Below are 26,854 nucleotides of genomic sequence, written 5' to 3' on the forward strand. Positions count from 1 at the left end.
TTAAAGATCAAAAATTATTTAATTCCCAAGATGACAAAAATAATTCCATGAATTCTGTAAACCATTGCATAACTGCTGTAGTGTAGACAAGTGTTAACAATTTTAAATGATACACTACAAGAGAAAGACTATGCATTATAAATAATACCATCTTAAGTAATTCTAGTGAAGAAAAACCTCTCTGGCCTTACACGCCATCAAAACGTACAACTATTCCATAAAGAAGCCTCCATAACTTAAACGCATAACTCCCAGTAAATGGTTTAAGGTCTTGTGTTGACAACACATACACAAAGTATTATATTGACAGCAAATTGTATAGTATTTCAACACTGATTAGAATATAAGCTGTTCTATATATTGATGCATACTGTACCAAAATAAGGGATATGTTTCTTCCTTGCAATATAAATGATTTCCTCATTTTGACTTTTGAGCTAATAAATCTGTGAGTTGCAGTTTCCTTTAAAAATTGGACATCTCTCTCTATTCTACAGTTCTCCTGTAAAACCCTGAGAAAAATACATCTCATATTTCCATCAAATACACAAACTTGAAAACTGCAATTGTGTTTAACTTATACATTTATTTGTAATGTATCGCAATTAACAAAACTAGTGCTACATCATTATAGATTAACTGTTCTCTATGTTATTCCAGTGACCCATTTTATATCTAATTTGAATGGTACATTCAATATTCAGGGATTTAATGTTCGATTAACCGTAACATTAATTATAGGGAACAGTGGTTCCAAAAATTCTGGCTTTTATTATTATTATTTTATCCTCTTACAAAAGTTTACTATTGTAATAGGTATTTCCCCCCTGGCTAGTTTGCTAAATTTAACCAGTTTCATATGTAATATGTATATACAAGATTGCATAAATCCTTAGGTTCAATAAATCACACTACTGATAGAGAACAAAATTAGAAAAACAAACAAATGAATAAAAGAAAAATCCACAAGAATGCAAAAAGAAAGAAAGAAATGCTTATTTCCACTGCAGAGCATTATGGTACATTTCCAATACATTAATTTACACATTGCTAAACAAACGATTCCTTGGTGCTTTTTTAATTACAGATGCCTGGTCTTACATCAACATTAAATGGTCATTTTTGTTAAAGATTACAGTTGGTATTAAAATGGCTGATGCAGACAGGGGGCTTTTTGTGTGTGTGGTTCAGATTTATGGGACTAAATGATATCTGCCATTAGTATAGATTTTGTACAGAAAATCACTGTTAGGCAAACCATTGACACAGAAAATCAGTTGGAAGCCCAAACTCAAAATAACTAGTTTTTATAACAATTCCACTTTAATTTTGTCATTCAACCTTCATGAACGGTTCAGATGAGCTGCTACTTTTAACACACCCTTGGTAAAGAATACCATTGCAAAACACCTTAACTGTTACTCTGACAGTAGACACTGTATACATGCATCATCATGCTGACTTTTCAACATCAATACATGTGTCTTTATCAGGATAATCACTTATTACTCAAACTGAAATGTTCAAAGGCATGGCAGAGTAGTTAATACACTTGTGACTGGTCTGTAAAAAGTCTATGACAGGACTCTCGTGCATTGAGAAATACAGATTAAAATATCTCAAGGCACTAAAACTCGGCTCATTTCCTAAACTGGAATTATCCATTTTTTCAATCAAAAATACTTTCAATGTGTTTTGATTAAAGGCACAAATTAGTTCCAAAGAGACTCGATACTTACAAGACTTAAGAATATTATCAAGCAGAATGACTGATTGTAAATCAGACATTTAAGTGCAGGCCTATGTTTTTCTCTCTTTTTTTTTTTTAATTCTTGTGAACAGTTATTTATTTTCTTAATTATTACTATAACTGGCAAACTTAACTAGGCCAAAAAGTGAGGTTTAAGGCTAGGAAATGTAGATACTTGAACAGTTTTCATAAATGTAACCCACTGTCTGTCTCAGCCATTTCAACTAGCATGAACATTTTACATCACAATCAAATATGTTCTACACAGCCATGGTAGACAACATTTGACAATACAACAATAAAATTCAAGGTTAAAACAAAAAAATAAAAAACAAGTTAGAAGATTTCTTCTTTCATATCCAAATTCTTAAGAATCCCAACTAAACAGCCAGAAAAACAAACACCAGTCAAATGGAAACTAAAAAAAGCACCTTACGGGCCGAGTACTCTTTTAAATTCCTGACAGCATACATGTAGTGCACAACAACTAATGTTTCAAAACTGATTTCAGAATTTTACGAATAAGTACTAGTAGTATAAAAAGAAATAATATATACTTCAAATAAGCACTAATCCATATGGCCACTTAAGAATATTAACACAAATATCCATTCATTTCTATGACATTCCTTCACTGTAGATTACAGCCAATTCAATACTATGTTACCGTTTTCACGAAGAAATTGAAGAGAAAAAAAAAACTATCTTTATATTCAGTTCATAAAGATTTGTGATTCATTAGGATTTTTTGAATGCACATATTATGTAAATAAGGTACTAGATTTGGTCATATTTCTAACTATTTCCTCAGAATGTTAAAATGAAATTGCAGTTATAAAACTGAAGAGAGAACAAAGAATAGTAAAGGTCTTTGGTAGAAACTACAAAAATGGGCATTCAGTCCATTAGTATTGTCAGCAAAAGCAGTTGGCATAGTTGTCCTGTCAAATTAAACATTGAAAAACTGACATCGTAATTGTACACCACTTCAGTTGAACTTTGAAACAAGTATAAACTACAATTCCACTTTGGTTCATTTGTGTAAAGTCCACATTTGATTCGACCGAACTCTTTATTTGAGAAATAAATGTTGTGTGAAATGTCAAATATTTCAACCACATTTTATAGTTCCAACAAAACCCTACGTTATGGTCCAGTAACCAAACAAAGGAACGAATCCCTCAACAAAGTGACATGTCCGCAAAGCTCTTGAACACTTAAGTGTTGGAAACATCACAATACCCCGAGCTGCTTTGATCCATTTCAACCTATCTATGTCACCCATCGTACGGAAAGGAACACGTCTTTGCTAATCGGACTAGAAAAGATAAGCACAAAGTCAATGCGTTTGAAGCACAGCACAAAAATATTTTTGAATACTCGACTGTGATGCCTGACCAACAACTGGATACGTCTGCTCAACACAAACACATTTGGCAGTGTGATTTAGAGCTTCAGCTGGTTAACAAAAGTTACACACTGACACATGCAGTGACAAATCAGTCCAAATGTCAAGAACGTCAGCTACATACAGACTTTGTGGATTAAGATACGAACACAAGAAAGAAAGCAGAGGAGAAATCAAATATATATATATATATATATATATACACACACACACACTCTCTGTCTTTACCTCGTGAAGCTTAAAGAAAATACGAGGGTCTGGACAATTAGATCCTCAATAACCATCCCTTTTGAAGTAAACGGTTAATCCCGATTTCAAAAGAACTTGCACCTTTGTGTACCTGACAATTTACCGCACAAACTCGTTGCAGTAAATATGAAAGGAACAAGAAAAGAAAATGTTTCAGAAAACACAGTAGCAGGTCATTTCAATTAGATTACCTAAGCACATTACACTGTCGAATTTGGATACGAAAAACACCAATGATTTCTGTCTGTAAACTCTACAGAGCACTACAATTCTACACATTTCAATAAACAGAAATGTACTAAGCCAGTTTAGTTTTTGCAATCAAAGAAACACACATTTCCTGATTTGAATATCCCTACACATTTAAATCAAGGATGATTCAACATTTCGAAGGATAATGAAGCTGCACCCAAAAAGCACCATCGTTATTGAAGGAAAAGGATCGATTCTTCAGCTGAACCTCAGAGCTCAGGCACCGACTAGGGTGAAGTCTCTCGGAAATACTTTAGTACTGAATTGGGCCGCTAAATGCTCCGATAATACGGTACTACTGAAAAATACATACTTTGAAAAAATGTGCACAAGCTATGGGTTTTCTACTACAATCCTAAACTCTTCACAGATGTTTCAAATTGTTTTAAGGCAAGGCACTTAAGAGGGAGTGGCCAGGAATCAGATACATGTTCTAACATATCTGAAAGGCTAAAGTCCAAAAAACAAAAAAAATTACTGTGTTGCTGAGGACTTCAGAACAACTACATAATGTATCTAAATAGTCACTATAAGACGGAGAAATCCATTTACTAAATGCCTTCGCATACAGTATGTGCCTTACTGATATTACAGCTGCTGGTTATGCCTAAAATGCATTCAAAGTTTGCACTTATTTGATTGAAAAATTTAAGTAACAATGAAAGAATTAACTACTATTTAGTACTATTTTATATGAAAACTAACAAGATATATACACTATGCCATGATTTAACAGTAAGAAAAATGAAATATTCTATTATGTTTCACAGTACACACAAAAGCTTCATACTTTAGCATATTTGGGAAAATATAAATCTAAGAAAAACAAAAAAAAAAACTACAAAGCAGCTTAAAGCAACATTTCTAAAAGAAGAAAAAAATACCCTCAGACAAATTTCCAAGTCAACAAAGTGCTTAACAAGAAACGAATCCTCTTCACACAGCTAGTAGGAATAATGGCGTTGGGCCGATGATTTTGTTGCTAACAGTCAAATCAGGGCCAACTGACTATAAATGCCAAAAGCAATAACCAAGGGAAATAGTTTAATGCTTTATGAAAATGGATAACCTAGTGTGTACAAAACAGGTATTGCATTTAAGTACTTGATTTGTATCAGTCAAACACCACTTATTAGATTCTAATAAAACGAATCAATAGAATCACTATATGAAATACTGAAACACACAAAAAAATGCTATTTATAAACTGTAAGCATAATAATAATAATAATTATAATAATATGTATTAGTAGTTCTTCAAAGGGCTAAATCATTAAATAGTACCTTGGATAGCTGTACATCACCACTTCAATATTTTCGTCTTACAGTAAGGACATTCTGTTTTACCAGACGCACAGTTCTGACAAAGTACATAATGTTGGCAAGGCTGCAGGACAATGGAACGTTCATGCTTTTGGCAAACTATACATTTCTTTGACTGAAGCTGATATATTACCTGTGTTGAGAAAGAGAAGAGTTAACATCAGTCACACTTTGACAGATTCAATGCAGTGCGTCATGCATGACTGACTGACTCATGTGGATGTTAAACCTCGTTGCCTACTCTTCCCCTGTAAGCCATGCTTACGTCTATTTGACGAGAAGAGTACGATGGTCTACTTAGAGTGTGTGTAAATGTGACATGGTGACGTATGTGTGTTGGGACCTGGTCGTTCTTACCCCGTCTATGAGGTCTAGGTCAGAGCGCAGCTGGCTCTGGATGGAGCGGAGCTTTGGCAGGGGGAGCTGGTCCAGCTCGCCGTAGCTGCGCAGAAGGGGCGTGTTGGGGGAGCGACACAAAATTTTAAAGTCTCCCTGTAGTTCCTTCAGCTTGCGCTCGGTGTTCTCCCGCTTCTGCTCCGCCAGCTGCCGCTCCGCCTCTGCCGATTTAGTTTGCTCCTTCGCTTCATGAGCATCTTTCTGCCACGCTTCGCAGGCCTGTGAGAGATGTGTTTTAATAAGACGTTCCATCTGATGACAATAACTAAACTGATTCTACACCTTCTGGGCGTTTTTTTCAATCTTCAAAGCTAAAGAACAATAGTGATGCAGGGATGATGTATCTTTGTAGGCCAAAACCTGGAAACGAGTTAGCAATTCAAGTTTTTTATTAATTTTTTTTTTTTTATTAAAGGGGTCTTTGATGCTTTTTTAAAGATCATTATTTTGTGTATTTGATGAAACAGAATATGTTGACATGCTATAATGTTTAAAAAAAAACGCGTTATTTTTTTAAATACTGTACATTATTGTAGGTCCTCTATGCCCCACCTCTCTCAAACGCTTAGTTTTCTACAAAGTCCCTCCTTCCGACAAGCGCAGTCTGCTCTGATTGGCCAGCTAACTTTGATAAAGAATATCTCTTTGGTTTTGAGACTTTAGTCTTTGCAACTTCAGGGATCTTATCTATGCACAATCAGCTTGTAACACTCCAAAGAGAAAGGAAAACTTGAAATCGCATCATATGACCCCTTTAAATGCCTGAAATAAGGTCTGTGGTTAAACACGAGATATTTTCATGTTTTGTTGCACGAAATAAAACGCATCACTAATGTTTTTTTTTTTTTTAAAGCTTTAACTTGTCTTGAAAAATGCAGTTGCTAACAGGTGGCTAAATGGGACTACAGAAGTTATCTGGGACATTAAATGTCATCACACCAAATAGGTAAACTTGTCTACTCACTAGTGCACTTTCACAGCATCATTATGTTTATAATCACACTCGTGCAACCTATTCTAATTTAAACTTTCAGATACATTTTTTTTTATTTTTTATAAAAGATTCAGAAGATAATGTTAAAGTCATGCAACTGTGATGAAGTTAATTTATTGTCTACGATAAGCTTGTGGAGATTCTATTGAGGCTCCAAAATTAATAAAAGTTTTGTTCATTTGTGAAGATTATCATGATGAAGAAAACGTGAAAGAATCATAAACTTCTGCTGGCCACAAAGCTTAATTTCCGCAATAACCCAACAGCCAATGGAAAAATCCTATTGGCTTCTTTTTGAGGGAGCCAGGGTGATCACCACAACGCTCTATAGCTTAAAGTGTTTTCTACAATAAAACTAGGCATGAATCTCTCAGAGATGACCTACAGGACAAACTAAATGGCTACTTGACAAAAGCATTTGTTTGTAAGCATCACTCATCTTGTGAGGCCCATAAAAGCAAGCGAGCACATCTGACCTGTTTGACTTGGTGCCAGGCCTCCTCCCATTGCTTTATCTTACGCTTGGCTTCATCCAGTTCTCGGAGGAGCCGGCCGATGTCTGCACTGCTGGAGCCGACCGTGCTGGAAGTAAGGCTGCTGAACACTGGAGACGGGCTGGGAGAGAAGCTGCCACTCATAAAGTCCCATATTCCCCCTGCCCCGCCATTTAGACCTAAACCAAAACATTATGACATTAACCCAAATATTCACAAGACTGCAATTGTGATATAAAGTTTGGGAAAGTAATTCTCACCTAAGGAGTTCTGCGTAGATGTGGGTGTTCCTAGAAGGCCGTGCTCGGTTTTAACAGGTGGTGCCTGTGGCTGGCTCTGCTGGGAGGCCATTCCAGTGAGGAGAGACTGGGACAGGGATTGAGACAGAGAGCTGAGCGGGGAGGCAGATAGAGACGATGAGGAATGCAGAGAGGAAGACCGAGCCAGAGAGCCAGGAATATTGACAGGAGCAGAGCCTCCTAATAACCTCTGACCTATGGGGGAAAAAAAAAAAAAAAAGGGTTTAAACATTAACTGCATCCTATACCTAGTTTAAGATAACACAAAAGTAACAACTACAACAATAAAGTCTTACTTGTTAAACCAAGGCCATTGTTGTCTTGGTCCTCTAGCTCTTTGTCAAGGGAGGCAACATTGATGTCACTAAAATTCAGGTCAAGTGCAGATCCTAAGAGCAAGAAAAGTAGTGTGCGATTCAATATCTTTGCGGCGTGGATACAAAACACAAGCTACTTAAAAGAGACAATATTACATACAGCTCTTGGTGTTTTGTTAAACTTCAATAGAAAAACTTGAAGTGATAAAAGGCTTGATCATTCAGTTATTCATCCTGCAACATATAATTAATTTCAGTTCATATATACTCACAGTCTATAATAACCATACATCAAAGGCTGCTTTTGGGCAACATTCATATTTTTTACTTAAATTAGCGCAAAGGCAGATGTGAAGGCAAAAGCACTTACCATCCATTTAGTCACTGCTGCCGGTGAGTTTTAGTGGACTCACTTGTCTTATGGCTAATGCACTGCCGCAAATACAGCTTTAACTTCACTAAACGCTCTGCATTTAACTGCACTGTCTTATCTGGGCTGAGTCTGTCTCATGTACTTTTACCCTTGGATATAGCGTTTGGCTGGACAGCTCTAAGATGAAAGAGTGCTGCAAAGGACTTACCTATTACTGACTCCACAGTATTGCTGCCTGGATAGAAAGGCGTGGCTTTTGCATTCATGGTCGATAAAGTGGTGGGTGACGAACTGTCAGATCCAATACTTGAGGCCAAGCTGGACGTGATGCTTGATGTTATGCTGGACGCTAATGGGTTCACCACTGAGAACACATTGCTATGAGCCTGAGAAAGGAAGCAATGGGACACAAGTCAACCTCAAATAATAGAGTCTACAATAAATAAGAGGAAAGGAAAGGACGTGACATGTGGCCAAGTAAGGTGTCCCATACTCAGAATTTGTGCTCTGCATTTAACCCATCCGAGTGCACACACACACAGCAGTGAGTAGTGAACAAACACACACACACACACACACCGTGAACACACACCCGGAGCAGTGGGCAGCCATTTTTGCTGCGGCGCCCGGAGAGCAGTCGGGGGCTCGGTGGCTTGCTCAAGTGTCTCACCTCAGTCGTGGTATTGAAGGTGGAAGAGAGCACTGGTTATTCACTCCCCCCACCGACAATCCCTGCCGGTACAGAGACTCGAACCCGCAACCTCTTTTAAAAATCTAGTTTAAAACTCAAGTGACAAGATCTTAGAAATGAACTATTCGTATTTATGATCGTAAAGTTTTGAAAAACTTTAGGTATAAATGAAAAATGTTTTTCAAATGTTAACAAGTGAGCACTGTGTAGCAGTTTTGTTAATTTTTTTTAAAGGGGTCATAGGATGCCCATTTTCTACAAGTTGATATGATTCTTTAGGGTCTTAATGAAAAGTCTGTAACATAGTTTGGTTAAACTTTCTCAATGGTAGTGTAAAAAACACCTTTTTACCCTGTCAAAAACAGCTCTTTTCAGAGCATGCAGATTTGTAGCATTTTCCTTTAAATGTTAATGAGCTCTGCTGACCCCGCCCCTCTCTTCCGAGCTGCTCTGAGAGACTGTTTACTTTAGCTGCATTCATCGTGAAACTTGCTAATTAGCACATTATTAGGGAAGGCGATTTGCAAAAATTTGTTAAAAAAAACCTTACACTCACTTCTTCTGTAGGTGAAGCTGGATCACGAATGATTCGCTTGAACATAGACGCATTTATGTAGATCGGGGGCGCATTCCCTTCAAAAACAAACATAATTCACTGCCTTCAGTGGCTCAGATTTCGGGAGTAAACGACGACTTCTATGTTCATTATTACCTCCAACAACAGAAGACCTCAATCGCTTAGGAGTCATTCTTGTCTACGAATTTTATTTCCCTTTAAAGAAATAACAATAAGAAATTCTGCCAAAGTACACTGAACAAAATTATAAACGCAACACTTTTGTTTTTGCCCCCATTTTTCATGAGCTGAACTCAAAGATCTAAGACTTTTTCTATGTACACAAAAGGCCTATTTCTCTCAAATATTGTTCACAAATATGAAAAATGGGGGCAAAAACAAAAGTGTTGCGTTTATAATTTTGTTCAGTGTACCTAATAACATAAGACTTGATTAGGATTTTAGGACATTTCTATTACCAGCTGTTGACATTTCTGCCTTCATGCTCCCCCAAAAAGAATATTAATTTAGAAATTAAAAAATAATAACAATTTAATGAATTTGAATTTGTTTTTAAGACCACTTTTATTTTAGTATCATTTAAATATACTACTATAGTACTTGTTGATATTTGGAGTTAGCTTTTGATTTTATATTTTAATTTTAATATTAAAGTTTTAGTAATTTTGTCATGTGTTTTTGTCATGTGTTATTGTCATGTGTTATGTGCTTTAGGTTTTTTTTTATATTGCTATTTAGCCTTCATTTATTTTTGTTTCAGTAATGTCAGTACACTGTTTTCCAGAATATAAGTTATATTCCAAAGTGACTAATATAATACAATTAATGTCAAGTTCACAAAATATGCACAAAGCGCACACATTTGGCTTTGTGCTGAAAGAGAGAAGTACGTGAGCCCAACTTTGTTAGTATTGCGCATTTCCCTCACCCCAGTAGTTTGTTTCACTTTAAATAATTTTGTTTAGCTTGACATGTATAAAACATGTTTATAATGAATGCCACTATAATTTATGTTTGCTTTATACTTATATTATTCATTCCTGTTCTGTTCTGAATACAGTCACATTTGAAGGATGGGTTGTGGACAGAGAGAAACTAAAATAAATGTTTATAGTGTGTATAATATTTGTAATATTATACACATATATTATATTTGTAATATTATTCGTCACAGATGGAGTTTTGGTTCCTTGCCACTGTCACCTTTGGCTTGCTTATTTGGGGACGCTTGACTGATTGCACAGACACTATTGCAAGAGAACTGAACTGGATGATGACATCACTGAATCATCAATGAACTGACTTTAGCTGGAAAAATGACTCCGTTATTGTCTTCTTGCATTATTGACAAACTGTTTTCCTGTTTAACACTGTAAAGCTGCATTGACAATTGTATAAAGCGCTATACAAATAAAGGTGACTTGACTAAGTGTTTAGTTTTATTTTCCCGGCATTTTACATTATTTCTGAATGTAATAATAAAAAATATATATTTAAATAAAATACAAACTTGGACAACAATGCCACCTATCTGTATGCTTTATCTCAAGAACACCGTTTCGACCCGGTGTGACTGGTTTTCCAGAAAATACAGTACTTAGGGGACTTTCACACTAGCACTTTTGGTGTGCACCCAGGTTTGTTTGATGTCAGAGTTAGGTTCCTTTGGATAATGTGAACGATCTTTTCTGAACTCTGGTGCGCACCCGCGAATGAATGAAGAAAAATGAAGCGAGCAAGCATCCATTCATTTTGCCGTCTTCTGCATAGTCGTTACCTAGTAACAAGGGTAAACAGCTGCCACTCTGATGACGCAAACGTACTGTGGATTGGAACCCAAAAAAAACCAAAAACAGTATGAACACAAACCAGCAGGGGCCGGGGGGAGCAATTGAACTCGGGTCCAGACCAGGCAATCGAACCAAGTGTGAAAGCACCCTTTAATTAATTTAGTTCAGTTAAGTTTTCTCAGTTAAAAAATGAGAATATATATTTTATTTTTTATTTCTGTTTATTTCAGACCTTACAGACAACTTTTCACAAAAAAAAAAATAAAATAAGGTTAGGTTAAGTTAGGTTGCTTTACCTGCTTGTCTTGGTCCATTAACTTTTGATTATTTTCCCCAGACTGGCTCTTCTGGTTCTTTGCCTGAAATCAGAGAATGCATCCTATCATGTGACCTGATGTTGTTAAGGCAACCAGGGGTGTTATTATGTAGGGAATTTCTACCTGCTCAGGAAAGAAAAAAAAAAGTAAACACCCTTTAAAGTTGTTTTTGACAGTATAACATTACAGCGTGCTTCGTTTTGATATTTTATGATTACCACAACATGGTCATGTGGCCTCTGGGTTTTGTTCTCCGATCTCTACAACATTAAAATTATTTTAGAGCTTAGCACATGAATGATAAATGAAAAAAGTTAACGTGTAATATATTTCAATGCCAATGTATTAATACCTGCGCAGACAGTGTTGCCACACCCTCAATCTCAAAGACTGAAGTGAAGCTTTTCAACAACAACAACTGAATTTCGACAACTAAAGACAAGTAGTTTTCATTTGGCAACAAACCATTGAAAAAGAAACACAAGCGAAAAGTGGTGAAAACAAATGAAATGACCCAAGGGCAAAGAAAGGGAAAGCTTGCAGTGTGTGTCATGCCTGCAGTCCTGCAGGAGGTCCCTTCAAAAAGGGCTAGAGAAAACGGCCATGTGTACCTGATCCTCCCGTTCAAAACCCGGAGCTTTGGGATAGTTAGACGTCGGAGAGGAAACACTGGACGTGGTGGACTCTGAACAAAAGCTACCATTAGTAAAGCATTTTGGCCTGCTGATGGGTCCAATTGGGGACAAAGAACTTCCTGAGCCTGGTGTTACAGTTGGACTATTAGAGCATGATACCTGAAGAAGAAAAGCACAAATGAGCTTAAAAACGTGGTTTTGGAGCCAAATAGGTGGCTTTTCATTGTTGATTAGGTAGGTCCAAATGTGAGAGGATTTAGCGCACAGTAATAGAAAAATAGCTCGATCAAGTCTAATTTTTGGTCTAATGTGAATCAAGAAGCATTTGAGTATAAAGGCCTGATTTGAATTTGAGTTAGTCTCCCTTTTCAACACAGACTGCAATAAGCAGAAAAGAATGCAAAGCCAGCCAAAGTCAATAAAATGAAACACTGCAGAAATGAAGAGAAAAACAGTAGATCTAACAACAGAACAATCAACTGCTTCCTAAATAAAGGACATTTCTCTACCCCAGATGTAAGACAGATGAAGGACAGGTGTGAGAAGGTGAATGCAAACATACGCTTCCTGTCTGGCCGTTGTTACTGCCGCTGCTGGTGATGGAAATCATGTTGCCGCTCCACTCGCTGACTGGACACTCTGGATATTGCGGAGAGCCCAGCTTGGACTGAGAACCCGACTGCATTGCTGTGAGCAATGTGCTCATGGTCTCCTCTGCGGAAGGAATTCCTTCATACACACACACACACACACACACACACACACACACACACACAGTCATTAGAGTCATGAACTTTGGGCTGCACGATTTGATGAGGGGAATCAAATTGCGATTTGATATTTAAAGGAGACTTTTTAAAAAAAAGAAGCTCCAGGTTGGCTTTTGTAACTATTATTATTATTACACAATATGGTTTAATAAAAAATTATTTCATTATTGTCCATGCAGAGGCTATGCCGTTTTACTTATCCATGGCACATGCATTTTGGTTCAAACATATGTCATCCAATTACTTGTTTGCATTATTTAACCAATTTTTATTATTATTATTATATTTTTTGTAAGGTATTTATTTTTTATTTTTTGATAAAGAAAGTTGGTCATAGGAGTGTAAAATTAATTTTAAAACTTAGGGTTAGGGTATATGTTTGATTTATGTTGAAGGACATGGCTTTTAATGGTGAGACTTTTGTGACCAGGCTCTCATAAATTACGTAAAACTTTGGATTTAGATTTATCGGCCAATATGTTGGTAATCGGCTATCGAATATAAAGAATTATTGTTATCAGCATCGGCCAAAATGTTCATATCGGTGCCTCCCTAATTTATAATACTAATTATTTTATTTTACAGTACGATTCTAAAAACTGCTACATTTCATTACCATTCAAATACTTATGGTCGTCTTCATTTTTTTTATTATTATTATTTTCAAAAGTTAAACCACCAAGGTTTTATTTTTGCAGACAACCACAGGGAGCTTCTCTTTTGTTGATAACATCCAGTTTATAAGAGCTTCTCATTACAAGTTTAGGAAGATGGTTGGCTCATGTTGCGCTCCCAAATGCACGTTACAAGCAAAGCAAACTAAGAGCAGATGCAGAGATGAGTTTGTGTTGAGCAGCATTTACTGTGAATCAAGCCGCTGCCAGACACGTAAAACACCAGATTATGAGCTGTTCGTGTGAAAAAGAACAAGTGCTGTTGTTCACTCTGAAACCTGCAGTGCATATATTTATTGAATTAAATTACAGCCTTTGCGTTTTGGTAAACTGCCATATCGTGATTAGGGTTTCATTTTGAATAATCTTATAGCCATACATGAACTCAATGAATTCACTGCACTTCAGGTATTTAACTTCAACACATTGCAATCAATCATCATTATAAACATGCTTACTTTCCACATGTGCAAAAGCACAGAATGGACCCCTTGGACAGTATCCAGTTTGCCTCATGTCGTTGCATTTTGTTGATTTGTAAATCTTGAAACAATGACAGAAGTTGGTGAGATGATGACAATAAAGTAAATCAAATAAATTATAAGTCAATCACTCAAGTTCAGTGTTGTAAAGGTGTGTTGTTCTCACCTCTGGGTGGAACTGTTGCTCGGTGCGAGAGTGGCAGTACTGACAGCTGTCCCCACTCTCACACTTGGAGGGCTCGCCCCATTCATCGCCATGCTTTACACTCGGGCAGGGCGTCGACCTGCCAAGACATACAACAGCAGGGATTGAGTTTTAGGTTAGTGATATGCCGGTATCAAATTTTCATGTTGCGATTAATTGCTAATGCTTTTATCACGGTATTCGGTATTATCACGATGTTGAAATTTTGTTTAAAAAAGTGCTGTCATAATACAGTATAACAGGTTTAATAACATTTTTCTTATAACAAAAATAACTGAACATTTAAATGCAATAAAGCAATACAGAAAAAATGTATAAAGTTAAAAGTTTTACACAGATTAAAGTGCAAAAGAACTATAAAGACCAATAGGTATCACTTTACAATAAGACCTCATTAGTTAACCTTAGATAATGCATTAACATTCACAATGAGCAATAGCTACATTTGCTACAGAAGTTATTAATCTTTGTTTAAAAAATACAAGTCTTAGTTCATGTTAGCTCATTAAATAACACAGCTGCAACTCTAGATTTGAACATCCTGTTATTAAATATTGGAATACCTAAGATTAATGAAAGTTCAGAAGAATTTTTCATTGGCAGTTTATGTTAACTAATAAATTAACTAATGTTAACTAATGAAGCCCTAATGTAAAGTGTGAACGAACAATAAAGAATCAAAACACTTTCAAACAATATCTAGGGCATGTTGTAGTCCAGATTAAAATGTAAAAAAAGTTTGAAAATAAATAGCCTATTAAGTCTAAATATTTAAGTATTTGGCACTGTGATGAACATCATAGCAAATACACAAATCTGAATGGCTGTTTAAATCATTTAAACACGATTCAGAAACAGAAAGTAGTGCAGCTGCTTTGTTTACAGGGTTTCCGGGGTAACGGCTGCATTTAAATGAATTATTATTATTATTATTTCTGCAGTTTAGCGCCATCTGCTGTCAGAGAGTGAAAGTGCGCTTTCATCCAGAGCGTCTCTCACATGTTCCGCCATGTGCTTCACGTCCGCGCTTATTTACATCAGAGTGCACACCGTCTTTCACACAGCATACAGCGGTGTTGTGCATTTTGACCAGTTGATGGGAAAAGTATTCTTAAAATGCATTCAAAATTCGGAATAATTTGTAATATATAATTATTCACGGTATTTAGAAGTGCCCACGATAACAATATCGTGCATATTCATTACCGTGATATATCGCATTACCGAAAACCGGCACAAGTCTAGTCAAGTCCTATGATAGGGCTAGGGATGGGTATCGTTAAGGTTTTAACGGTATTACTGCTCTTACCGATACTGCTTATCGATTCGGTACTTTAACGGTATTCTTATCTGTACTTTTGTGTATATATATATATATATATGAAACAAATTAAGAGTTGAATTAACATTGCTTTATATTCTGACATGTAAAATAAACATTTAATGAAATGAATATAAAACATCAATTTGTAAATGCACCAGTGTGCAGGCATTTACTTAGGGGACTTTCACACTAGCACTTTTGGTGTGCACCCAGGTTTGTTTGATGTCAGAGTTAGGTTCCTTTGGATAATGTGAACGATCTTTTCTGAACTCTGGTGCGCACCCGCGAATGAATGAAGAAAAATGAAGCGAGCAAGCATCCATTCATTTTGCCGTCTTCTGCATAGTCGTTACCTAGTAACAAGGGTAAACAGCTGCCACTCTGATGACGCAAACGTACTGTGGATTGGAACCCAAAAAAAACCAAAAAACAGTATGAACACAAACCAGCAGGGGCCGGGGGGAGCAATTGAACTCGGGTCCAGACCAGGCAATCGAACCAAGTGTGAAAGCACCCTTTAATTAATTTAGTTCAGTTAAGTTTTCTCAGTTAAAAAATGAGAATATATATTTTATTTTTTATTTATTTCTGTTTATTTCAGACCTTACAGACAACTTTTCACAAAAAAATAAATAAAATAAGGTTAGGTTAAGTTAGGTTGCTTTACCTGCTTGTCTTGGTCCATTAACTTTTGATTATTTTCCCCAGACTGGCTCTTCTGGTTCTTTGCCTGAAATCAGAGAATGCATCCTATCATGTGACCTGATGTTGTTAAGGCAACCAGGGGTGTTATTATGTAGGGAATTTCTACCTGCTCAGGAAAGAAAAAAAAAAGTAAACACCCTTTAAAGTTGTTTTTGACAGTATAACATTACAGCGTGCTTCGTTTTGATATTTTATGATTACCACAACATGGTCATGTGGCCTCTGGGTTTTGTTCTCCGATCTCTACAACATTAAAATTATTTTAGAGCTTAGCACATGAATGATAAATGAAAAAAGTTAACGTGTAATATATTTCAATGCCAATGTATTAATACCTGCGCAGACAGTGTTGCCACACCCTCAATCTCAAAGACTGAAGTGAAGCTTTTCAACAACAACAACTGAATTTCGACAACTAAAGACAAGTAGTTTTCATTTGGCAACAAACCATTGAAAAAGAAACACAAGCGAAAAGTGGTGAAAACAAATGAAATGACCCAAGGGCAAAGAAAGGGAAAGCTTGCAGTGTGTGTCATGCCTGCAGTCCTGCAGGAGGTCCCTTCAAAAAGGGCTAGAGAAAACGGCCATGTGTACCTGATCCTCCCGTTCAAAACCCGGAGCTTTGGGATAGTTAGACGTCGGAGAGGAAACACTGGACGTGGTGGACTCTGAACAAAAGCTACCATTAGTAAAGCATTTTGGCCTGCTGATGGGTCCAATTGGGGACAAAGAACTTCCTGAGCCTGGTGTTACAGTTGGACTATTAGAGCATGATACCTGAAGAAGAAAAGCACAAATGAGCTTAAAAACGTGGTTTTGGAGCCAAATAGGTGGCTTTTCATTGTTGATTAGGTAGGTCCAAATGTGAGAGGATTTAGCGCACAGTAATAGAAAAATAGCTCGATCAAGTCTAATTTTTGGTCTAATGTGAATCAAGAAGCATTTGAGTATAAAGGCCTGATTTGAATTTGAGTTAGTCTCCCTTTTCAACACAGACTGCAATAAAGCAGAAAAGAATGCAAAGCAAACCAAAGTCGATAAAATGAAACTGCTGAAATGAAAAGAAAAACAGTAGCTCTAACAAACGAAACAATCAACTCCTTCCTAAAGTAAGCACATTTCTCTACCACAGATGTAAGACAGATGCAAGACAAGTGTGAGAAGGTGAATGCAAACATACGTTTCCTGTCTGGCCGTTGTTACTGGAGCTGCTGATGATGGAATTCATGTTGCCGCTCCACTCGTTGACTGGACACTCTGGATATTGCGGAGAGCCCAGCTTGGACTGAGAACACGACTGCATTGCTGTGAGCAGCGTGCTCATAGTCTCCTCTGTGGAAGGAATTCCTTCACACACACACACACACATAAATAAGTCTTTAGATTTGATGTGGGGAATCAAATGGCAATATTTCTGATAAAAATTGTGATTTGATATTTAAAGGAGCTTCTTTAAAAAGAAGCTCCAGGCTCAGGGTATCTGCAGGATTTTTAAGCTCAAATTTAAAACTTTTTTAGACCTTTTTAAAGACCTGCACAAATAAAATTAATACCATATGAGTGGGGTAGGGCAATGTCTATGGTAACATATTAAACTGTAAAATGACTGTAAAAAACATGATTCACAGTTCAGATCAGAGGCATCATGCCCATTCAAACGGAGGGGGCATGTGCCCCCTCAGATTTTTGGGCCAAGTGGATTTTGAATGCAGCTTCCAAAAGACAAAAAATAGCCGAATAATATGTTTTATATTTGATATGATTACACCGGTTTGATTAGATCGGTCAGTGCGGCACATCATCAGCTGTTAAATTCAAATCTAAGTTTGCGCTTTGGCTGGCACTGAGCCAGAGACAGACACATTTTTACAGTGCTGCACATTATAACCAATCACACATGATACTGTTGATCTTATGAATGCAATGGCCAATCAGAAGTGTTCAGGTGAGTCATCGGTGAAACGCCAGTGTTTTGTTCAGAGTGCGCTCGTTGACTTAATTCTGCTCTCTGGCGAATTCTCTCATCAGAAACAACAAAGTGCAGATGTGTGTACGATGTAAGTAAGATATTAATGTCAGTGTTTGAACTCTGGCTAGACTGAAGTCAATGATAATGTTCTTTGATAATGTAAATGTTCTTTGCTCTCTTTCTGTACAAAGAAAGTGTTATAATTAGTAACTTACAAAGTTTTTTTTTTTTTTCATTAAATTATTTTTATTATTTTCTTCATTTTCAAATGATAAACCACCCAGGTTTTATTTTTGCAGAGAACCGCAGGGAGCGTCTCTTTTGTTGACAACATCAAGTTTATAAGTGCTTCTCATTACAAGTTTGGGAAGATGGTTGGTTCATGCTGTGTTCCCAAAAGCACGTTACAAGCAAAGCAAACTCATAGCAGATGCAGAGATGAGTTTGTATTGAGCAGCATTTACTTTTTACAAAAAAAGTTTTAAATTTAGAAATTTAAAAATTTTTTTTTTTTTTCATTAAATTATTTTTATTATTTTCTTCATTTTCAAATGATAAACCACCCAGGTTTTATTTTTGCAGAGAACCGCAGGGAGCGTCTCTTTTGTTGACAACATCAAGTTTATAAGTGCTTCTCATTACAAGTTTGGGAAGATGGTTGGTTCATGCTGTGTTCCCAAAAGCACGTTACAAGCAAAGCAAACTCATAGCAGATGCAGAGATGAGTTTGTATTGAGCAGCATTTACTGTGAATCAAGCTGCTGTGAGACACTTAAAACACCAGATCATGAGCTGCTCGCATGAAAAAGAACACGCAGCACATATATTTAATTGAATATTATTGAATATATTTAATTGAATCACAGCCTTTGTGATTTGATAAATCAAACCAAGTCATAATGTGCTTTCGGTTTTATTTCGATCTATCTTATAGCCACACGTGAACTCAATGAAATCACTGCACTGCAGGTATTTCACTTCAACACATTGCAATCAATCATCATTATAAACATGCTTACTTTCCACATGTGCAAAAGCACAGAATGGACCCCTTGGACAGTATCCAGTTTGCCTCATGTCGTTGCATTTCGTAGATTTGTAAATCTTGAAACAAAGATAGAAGTTGGTGAGATGATAAAAAATTATGTAAATCAAATAAATTATAAGTTAATCACTCAAGTTCAGTGTTGTAAAGGTGTGGCGGTCTCACCTCTGGGTGGAACTGCTGTTCGGTGCGAGAGTGGCAGTATTGACAGCTGTCCCCACTCTCACACTTGGAGGGTTCGCCCCATTCATCGCCATGCTTTACACTCGGGCAGGGCGTCGACCTGCCAAGACATCCCAAGGGGGATTGAGTTTTATGTAAAAAAAAAATAGTGATGCACTGAAATGAAACAAATTATTTTTTTAATTTTATTCTTGAATATGACCAACCAAAATAACAAATAATAAGCACAAAAAAAAAATCTAGAAATATTAAATATTCCCAAATAACGTCACTTCTACTCCCAAATGTGTTTTAGGTGTCACAGTGTGTCGACCTTTGTTTTATTTGTGAATATTTGCAATTTGAAGTGTCTCCATCTCACCTGTATTTGAACTTTCTGGGATTTCTTCTCCTATCTCTGCTGTTGTGATAGTGGGGACAGGCATAGCCCTGCCTGCATAGACGTGGAGGCTTGGTGCACTGCTCGGTTTTATAGTTGGCCAAAACAAAATTGGTGTCTGCAGAAAAGGGGAACAGAAACTGAAGATGAGTTGACCTGTCGTTTTTGTGACCGTTACTACTGAAGTCTTTGATTAACCTCATTTTATTTCTGTTATACTGGGCTTGCATTTGTGTGGGAAGGCTTTGTGTCACCTTGCCAGCGTGGGTCCTCATTCAAGGTCTTCTCAATCATGGCCTGGCTGGCCAGCACACCCGGCTGCAGGTCAGGAATTCCCTCCCCAGATCCCAACTGGCCGTTCTGCAGAGCTTCCTGTGCCTGGATCTCTCTGTGAACATAATTATGCAAGTCAGCCCACCCATTCAACAGGACCAACACCAACGCCGGACGGTAGATGTAAAGAAAAAAAAAACAAGACCGCCCTTGATGTAACAGTGATTTCTACATACACGTTGCTAGGCAACTGCTGAGATGGCATATTTCTTGTTATTTAATCACTGGTAAGCCACATTTCCAGGCCAGGATCAAACCATTTGTGGCTATGTTGTGCAGACTGCTCGTCAATGCAGGTGTAATTGATGTCATTAGTAAAACAACAAATACAGTATATATTTGCAAATTAGGTTAAGCACCCTCTAATAAGCACTCTGACTGCTCTCTTAAGAACTGAATACATATGTAAACACCTATGGTGTTAATCAGCTGAAAACTTGTGCAGCGACAAAAGCTTTTTGCAACTGAATGCAATTGTCATAACAAAACAGTGTCTAGCGCAAACTGCTGTTATTTTGGGATTCACAGCTTTTATACTAGTTGGGGGTTGGGAATCCTGGCAGAATTTCCCCCGCCACTGAAAAACAGGAATTTGAGTGCCACAAGCCAAATAGCTTCCTTTTCCGACAACTGCTCTTTAGTATAAGCTTTCCCTTTTACTCTAAGAAACGCAAACATTATTATGTACTATCAACTATGTACATTAAATTATTAAATATTGTAACTACACAACCATTCGGTAAACACTCGATAAGAATTTTTAAGGTTTTTTAAAAAAAGAAGTCTCTTATGGTCACCTAGAATTTAGTTGATCAAAAATATGATAAAAACCGCAATTGTGTGAAATATTATTATAATTTAAAATAGCTGCTTTCTATTTGAATCCATTTTAAAATGCAATTTAATCCTGTGATGTTCAAGTTCAACTATGTACATTAAATTATTAAATATTGTAACTACACAACCATTCGGTAAACACTCGATAAGAATTTTTAAGGTTTTTAAAAAAAAGAAGTCTCTTATGGTCACCTAGAATTTAGTTGATCAAAAATATGATAAAAACCGCAATTGTGTGAAATATTATTATAATTTAAAATAGCTGCTTTCTATTTGAATCCATTTTAAAATGCAATTTAATCCTGTGATGTTCAAGTTGAATTTTCAGCATCATTATTCGAGTCTGCAGTGTCACATGATCCTTCAGAAATCATTTTAATATGCTGATTTGATGCTCAAAAACATTTCTTATTATTATCAATGCTGAAAACAGTTTAAGCAATAAATAAATAAAAATAAATTGATTTTGTTAATCTGAGGTAGATATAGGGTCACTCGTTCTGGGCTGCCTGCTCTCGGTATGTGTGATTTAGTGTGTTTCGTATAGTAGCTAGCTGTGCTGGCAGTGGACTTGCTTTGACTGTGGGAATATTCCTCATTAATGCATGGGTCGGGGGCATGATCGTTTGCATATTTATTTATTTATTTTATTAATTACATTAATTTAACATGTTAAATTGACAGCCTCTTTGCTAAAAGCACTGATAAGGGAAAATATGCTACCTGATATCATAAACTGGTGGCCGAAGGTCGTGTGGTCCATGAGCGAAGGCGCAGTGGAGGCCGTTCTTCACACAATGTCCACGAGCATCTGTCTCATGGATGCAGGTGCCGGTCTTGTAGTAGCGTAAATGGTACTTGCGCTCTGTGTCACCGGTGGTCCGGTGTAAGTAAGGGCAACTGTAAGAAGAAAAGCACCAGTGTTGCTCATCAGTGAACATGCTCAATGAAAGAAATATATTTTGATACTTTCATTTAAAATAAATAAATATATCACAAACATGTACAGGTCAGTGCATTTCTCTGTGAATTTGGTAACAACAACGTGAAAGTAATGCAAAGCACTAAAAATAAATGTAAAACAACAACAAAAACAGTAAAACTCATTCCCAATGAGTGCTCTCTTGGAATGCTTTATTTCGAAATACTGCACGAGGCTTGTGTCACGGCCTGCTTACTGCACTGCCTGAATCCATAGAAAATAGTAGAAAAAAAAGATATTGGATACAAACTCATTATTGCATTTTGTTGTCACAAAATAACTATTAACTATTGTATTGGAAGTTGGAGCTGTACTTATCTGCCTGACATCTATTTCAAATAAATCACAATATGAGTGACAGATATATAAACAGACAACAAAACTTTATAATTGCTTTATGCAAAAATAGATAATCAACATTGCTGTCCAAGAACTCATTCTGTTAGTAGCAAAATACACTAAATAATACTTATTATAAATAATAATATTATTTTCAGAAACAAAATGAAATTGATAAGAGTAAATGAAGTACACTTGCAAACATATGTTAAAATACATCAACAAATATACTAATACAGTTTTGGCCTCTTACATTTACTGTTAAACATAGCATGTAAAATAAAAAAGGCATAAAGAGGCATCAAGGGAAACAAGCATCGATGTCACTGCAAATGCTGAGCTTTCACAACTTTAAAACAGTCAAACACTTGTGAAATACTTCCCGGCTGGTAGTTATTTTGCAAGATACATTGGCAGACAGTACACATACATAGTGTAAAGGAGAGTAATGCCTCTATGAAATTATGAAATATTATAGTGCATGCTTGGCGTTGTCAGCACAGCACAAGAGTCTAAAAAATAACTAAATCCATTTTCAGCTGACTGCATTTTTGAGTGCAATAAGAATAATGCATACTGCTGATGAATGACAACATATAATGCAAATGATGAGATTAAGAGAAACAGGCATTTATAAGAAATAGATGTTTATTTTTGAAAGAAAGTATTTAAGGCACACAGAAAACAGGGCCGTGACAATCCAAACAGCTCCGTGGAAGAGAGCAGATTTATACTGAAAATGCTACACACCCAATAATCTTCTCAAATATAGCAACTGCATCTTGTTCAGGTAGCAACAGTAACTATGGCAACAGCAATGATGTCATCATAGGATGGCTGCTAATGGATGAATGAACGTGTGCTCTATGCCTATAGTAAAACTATGTGACATAAATTGTCGGGGAGATTCAGCAGAGACGTCGGACAAACCATTTTTATAAGAGTTATATTATAATAAAAACAATAATAATAAACCAGTATCCTTCAGTTCAGGTGTAAGTAAAGAAAATAAAATGAATTAATTTTGTCTAACTAAAATAAACTGATTTTGTAAATGTCATATAAATGTTATAATGCAAATTTTGTAGACATCATTACATTGTTATGTAAGGAATTAAATATATGAATGAATAAATACACATTTTAAAGTGAATGAGATGAGAAAAATCATATAATATATGTGGGTCCTTTATTAATAAACAGGTGTAAAATAATATAAAACATACTATAAAAATACACTGAAACAAGCATCTACAACTAAATATTGAACAATACCATTATTTCTCATATTGGCAGATAATCTACATTATCTAGTCTACCCATATATTGTGAATCAACAATAAAAACTAATTATACAATGACTAGTGTTGTACAATCATTAGTAAAAACAATTGTAAAAAATAGTAAAAAATTGCAGCTATAATGCATTTACATTCAAAATGTTGACCGAGATGTCTCACAGAAATATATAAATATATCAGAAATATCACCTGACATCATACATCAAAGTTGCCATGCCATTGTTTTTGGTTAGAGCTCCAAAACAATCTTATGAGAAAAACTGGGAAAGAATCCACATATGACACCAGACTAACAGTAGTGTCACGTGGACACTACAGTAATTATCTGATCCATTTATAGAGCCACTGTCGCACAATTCCAGCAAAACTAGCTGTTTCGATTTAATGAATAAGAAACTAACATAAGCTAAACCACAAACAAACAGCACATATTTAAAACAACCCGTTAATATTCAAATATTATGGATAAATGGAATAAATAAAGAATTGAATCTTCTATCTTGAGCACAATGTTTTCATTGATAGTCAAACGAATCGGCAGAGAACAAAATATACAACTGGACTAAACTGGGACATAATTAGACATTTGTAAACACACGAGTTTTTACCAAGCGAGGGCTCGTAAACATTGTAACAGCAGTGAGCCAATCAGAAAAGTGTACGTGCACGGGAGAGCCAATCACAAGCCAGAGAACAGGGGGCGTGTCTTTAGGCTCCCTGAGCGCAATACACAAGGAAGGCAACAAACACGACTCTCCACCATCAGCCTTCTGACCTTCATTTCCAAACCGAAGCCATACATTTCTGCTACACACAGGGAAACTGGGAACTGAGAGACGAGTCATCAGTCAAAAGTGGAAGTGAAACTCGAGAAATACACACACATCGAGCGAAACACAACACCAGCAAAAGACTAGAAAGCGATATATCTAATAGCCAATCTCCGATATACACGGGGGAGTAAAACATTAACAGAGTAAACACTATAGTGAATTTACAAGGCATCAGTCTGCTACACTGCATTTTTAAAAGGGTGTGCTACACAGAACAATAAGACGAGTCAAAAATTAACACTACAACATGCTCATGATTACAAAAAATGTCAAAATCTTATTCACACAACGTATGCATTTCCAAAAGAAATCAGCGTTGTGATATATATTATAATTATCAAAACAGTCTTCGTTTCGAGCAACCCAAGCACAAACAGTAACATTGCCTATGCAAAATAATCTACAACGTGCACTGGCGCGAAAACATGACTAACGTACAATGACTTCTCAACTGCAGTATACATGAAAGAAAACAGTGACTTACTCGTCTCCATCGGGACATATTCCTGTTGTTTCATCATACTTCGTACAATATACATCTGGGCTGTAATTAAAAATCCCCTCTCTTCTTCGTATGGGTCTCCGTCTTCGCTGATTTAGAAAATGCCAGTAGAAACACGTAAAGGGTCTATGCTGTGTGCATTTGTGCTGCAAAAACAGTGGGCACTGCTCGGTCCTGAACTCCTTCAAATATCTATAATTAAAATGAAAAAGGCACGGTCAGAATCTTTATAATCAACCACCTCCGCGCCAAATAAATCAGTATAGACAGAATCAGACGCAGTAATGTCCAACTACGTTCAAAGTTTGGAGCTGTGCTGGCTGTTTACACTGCGTAGTTTCTTATACGCTACCATTCCACAACAAAAACTAGCCCTAGGTAAATATTTTACGTGATGAACCCCCTTTTCAGCTAATGTAAACATACAATTTTCGTTTTATGTGTTTATAAACATCTAAATGGGAACGGAATGTGTTTTATTGTTTTAAAAATTCACTGCATCAAACTGTAGCCTTTATTAAGGCTCTCCACTACAACATTAGAAGCTTACGCCAAGTACTCCGCGATTAGCGTTCAGAGTTACGTAAAATCTTCGACGTACATTCCATTCAAGCCAACGGTGCGTACGGCGGGAAAAGAGCGTAGAGTAAGAAACACGGGCCGAGAAAGGAGGCGGATGCAGCTAACAAACCAGCCTGCTAGCTACATCTAGCGAGCGTCTCGACTCGCTCGTCTCACTGCTGTGCAATGTACATGTCTAAAAGCATTCACACAAGCAGGCTTTGGGCAAATAAGCGAAGAGCACTTTCTTAAGTTTTAAAAGGCACATAGCGCGACTAAAGCTTCGATACGGAAAACAATGCCATGTTTAGAGCGGATGAGATTGTTGATTTCATTAACATTGATATGTGAGAGCCGCGTGCATTCGGAAGAATTTACAAAAGGAAAAGCACCATTTTAAAACGCACAGAGGGAGAGGAAACAGCATCGTTACAAATACAAATCCGACAGTCGAATATCGAAGAGTCATCACGTTCCGCTGAGACGTATTTTCATCTATTTAATGTTTGCTTTACTTACGTATAGTGGGTTGGTTTCTCGGTTTGAGGAGAAGCGCACGCCGCCGTTTTCGAAACCGACGGCATTTTCAGTCAAAACAATAATAGCGCGTGCGCGGGGACCCTCTCGTCTACTCATGCTCTCGCGCGCCGCTGCAAGGCCAATATGAGCAACTGGCGGGACAAACGAATAGAAGACAATGAGCATGCTGCCGTAATGCAACGATCCCTCACACTAACCAAGTGACTATTAAGACTGTGACATGTTGTTCGACAACATTATTCAGAAATACATAAAAAATGTAGCAAAAACACAAAACAATGCTTATTTTAGTAGGCATTTATATATATTTTATTTCCAAAAGTGTAACTGTTTTCGGATTTAAGCCCATTTCTCCGTGGTTTGAGTTGCAATTAAATGTACACTGCTGTTCAAAAGTTTGGGAAAAGTAAGATTTTTAATGTGTTTTAAAGAAGTCTCTTCTGTTCACCAAGGCTGCATTTATTTGACAGAAAAAAACAGTAATATTGTAAAATATTATTAACATTTAAAATAATGGTTTTCTATTTTAATATACTTTAAAATAGAATTTGTTTCTGTGATACAAAGCTGAATTTTCAGCATCATTACTCCAGTCTTCAGTGTCCCATGATCCTTCAGAAATCATTCTTATATGCTGATTTTTCGACTATTTTTTTCATGTTTTAAAATCATTTCAAATAACAGTGTTCAACGTTTTATGTTAAAAACAAAACATTATTTATTCATCTGTAACTGCAGGTTAAATGCATCCATGCCCCCTCTGAGATACATTAAACTATGTAAATACATCTAAATATAACTTCAGATGCAGATTCCAGAAATGTTTTCTTATGTTGGAATGAAAGAAACTAAGTACCGGAAGAAGTGCTTCTTATTCTTACCCAAAAATACAAAATGGAAGAAAGAGTTAAAACTGAACACAATCTTGCTACTCAAGCTGTGTATGAAAATTGTTTTATATATATATTTATTTGCTTCTTTTCCATTTTGCATTTACTTGTACTTTTACTTTCAATACTTAAGTA

General features: G+C 36.4%; 2 protein-coding genes across 2 annotated transcripts in view; one reads left to right on the forward strand and one right to left on the reverse strand.

Moving 5' to 3' along the window:
- unkl (unk like zinc finger) lies at positions 1 to 25,961 on the reverse strand. The gene is made up of 16 exons (XM_016515478.1): positions 25,809 to 25,961; positions 24,711 to 24,920; positions 21,495 to 21,671; positions 19,856 to 19,989; positions 19,584 to 19,719; positions 19,205 to 19,322; positions 19,014 to 19,098; positions 17,206 to 17,372; positions 16,620 to 16,802; positions 15,988 to 16,050; positions 8,064 to 8,241; positions 7,462 to 7,554; positions 7,127 to 7,360; positions 6,849 to 7,045; positions 5,340 to 5,597; positions 1 to 5,115 (listed from the first exon to the last, which is right to left on the reverse strand). Exons 1-16 carry the CDS (start codon positions 25,871 to 25,873, stop codon positions 4,960 to 4,962), a joined length of 2,454 nt encoding a protein of 817 aa, XP_016370964.1. The 5' UTR covers positions 25,874 to 25,961; the 3' UTR covers positions 1 to 4,959.
- The window catches only part of LOC107710647 (histone H3.3), a 7,665-nt gene continuing 2,732 nt past the window's right edge, over positions 21,922 to 26,854 (forward strand). The window contains exon 1 of the mRNA XM_016515476.1: positions 21,922 to 21,933. The gene's annotated coding sequence lies outside the window, so the exon portion shown is untranslated. The remainder of the gene's footprint in view (positions 21,934 to 26,854) is intronic.

Source organism: Sinocyclocheilus rhinocerous, unplaced genomic scaffold (assembly GCF_001515625.1).
Source record: "Sinocyclocheilus rhinocerous isolate Xijiao unplaced genomic scaffold, SAMN03320098_v1.1 scaffold5528, whole genome shotgun sequence".
Lineage (NCBI taxonomy): Eukaryota > Metazoa > Chordata > Actinopteri > Cypriniformes > Cyprinidae > Sinocyclocheilus > Sinocyclocheilus rhinocerous.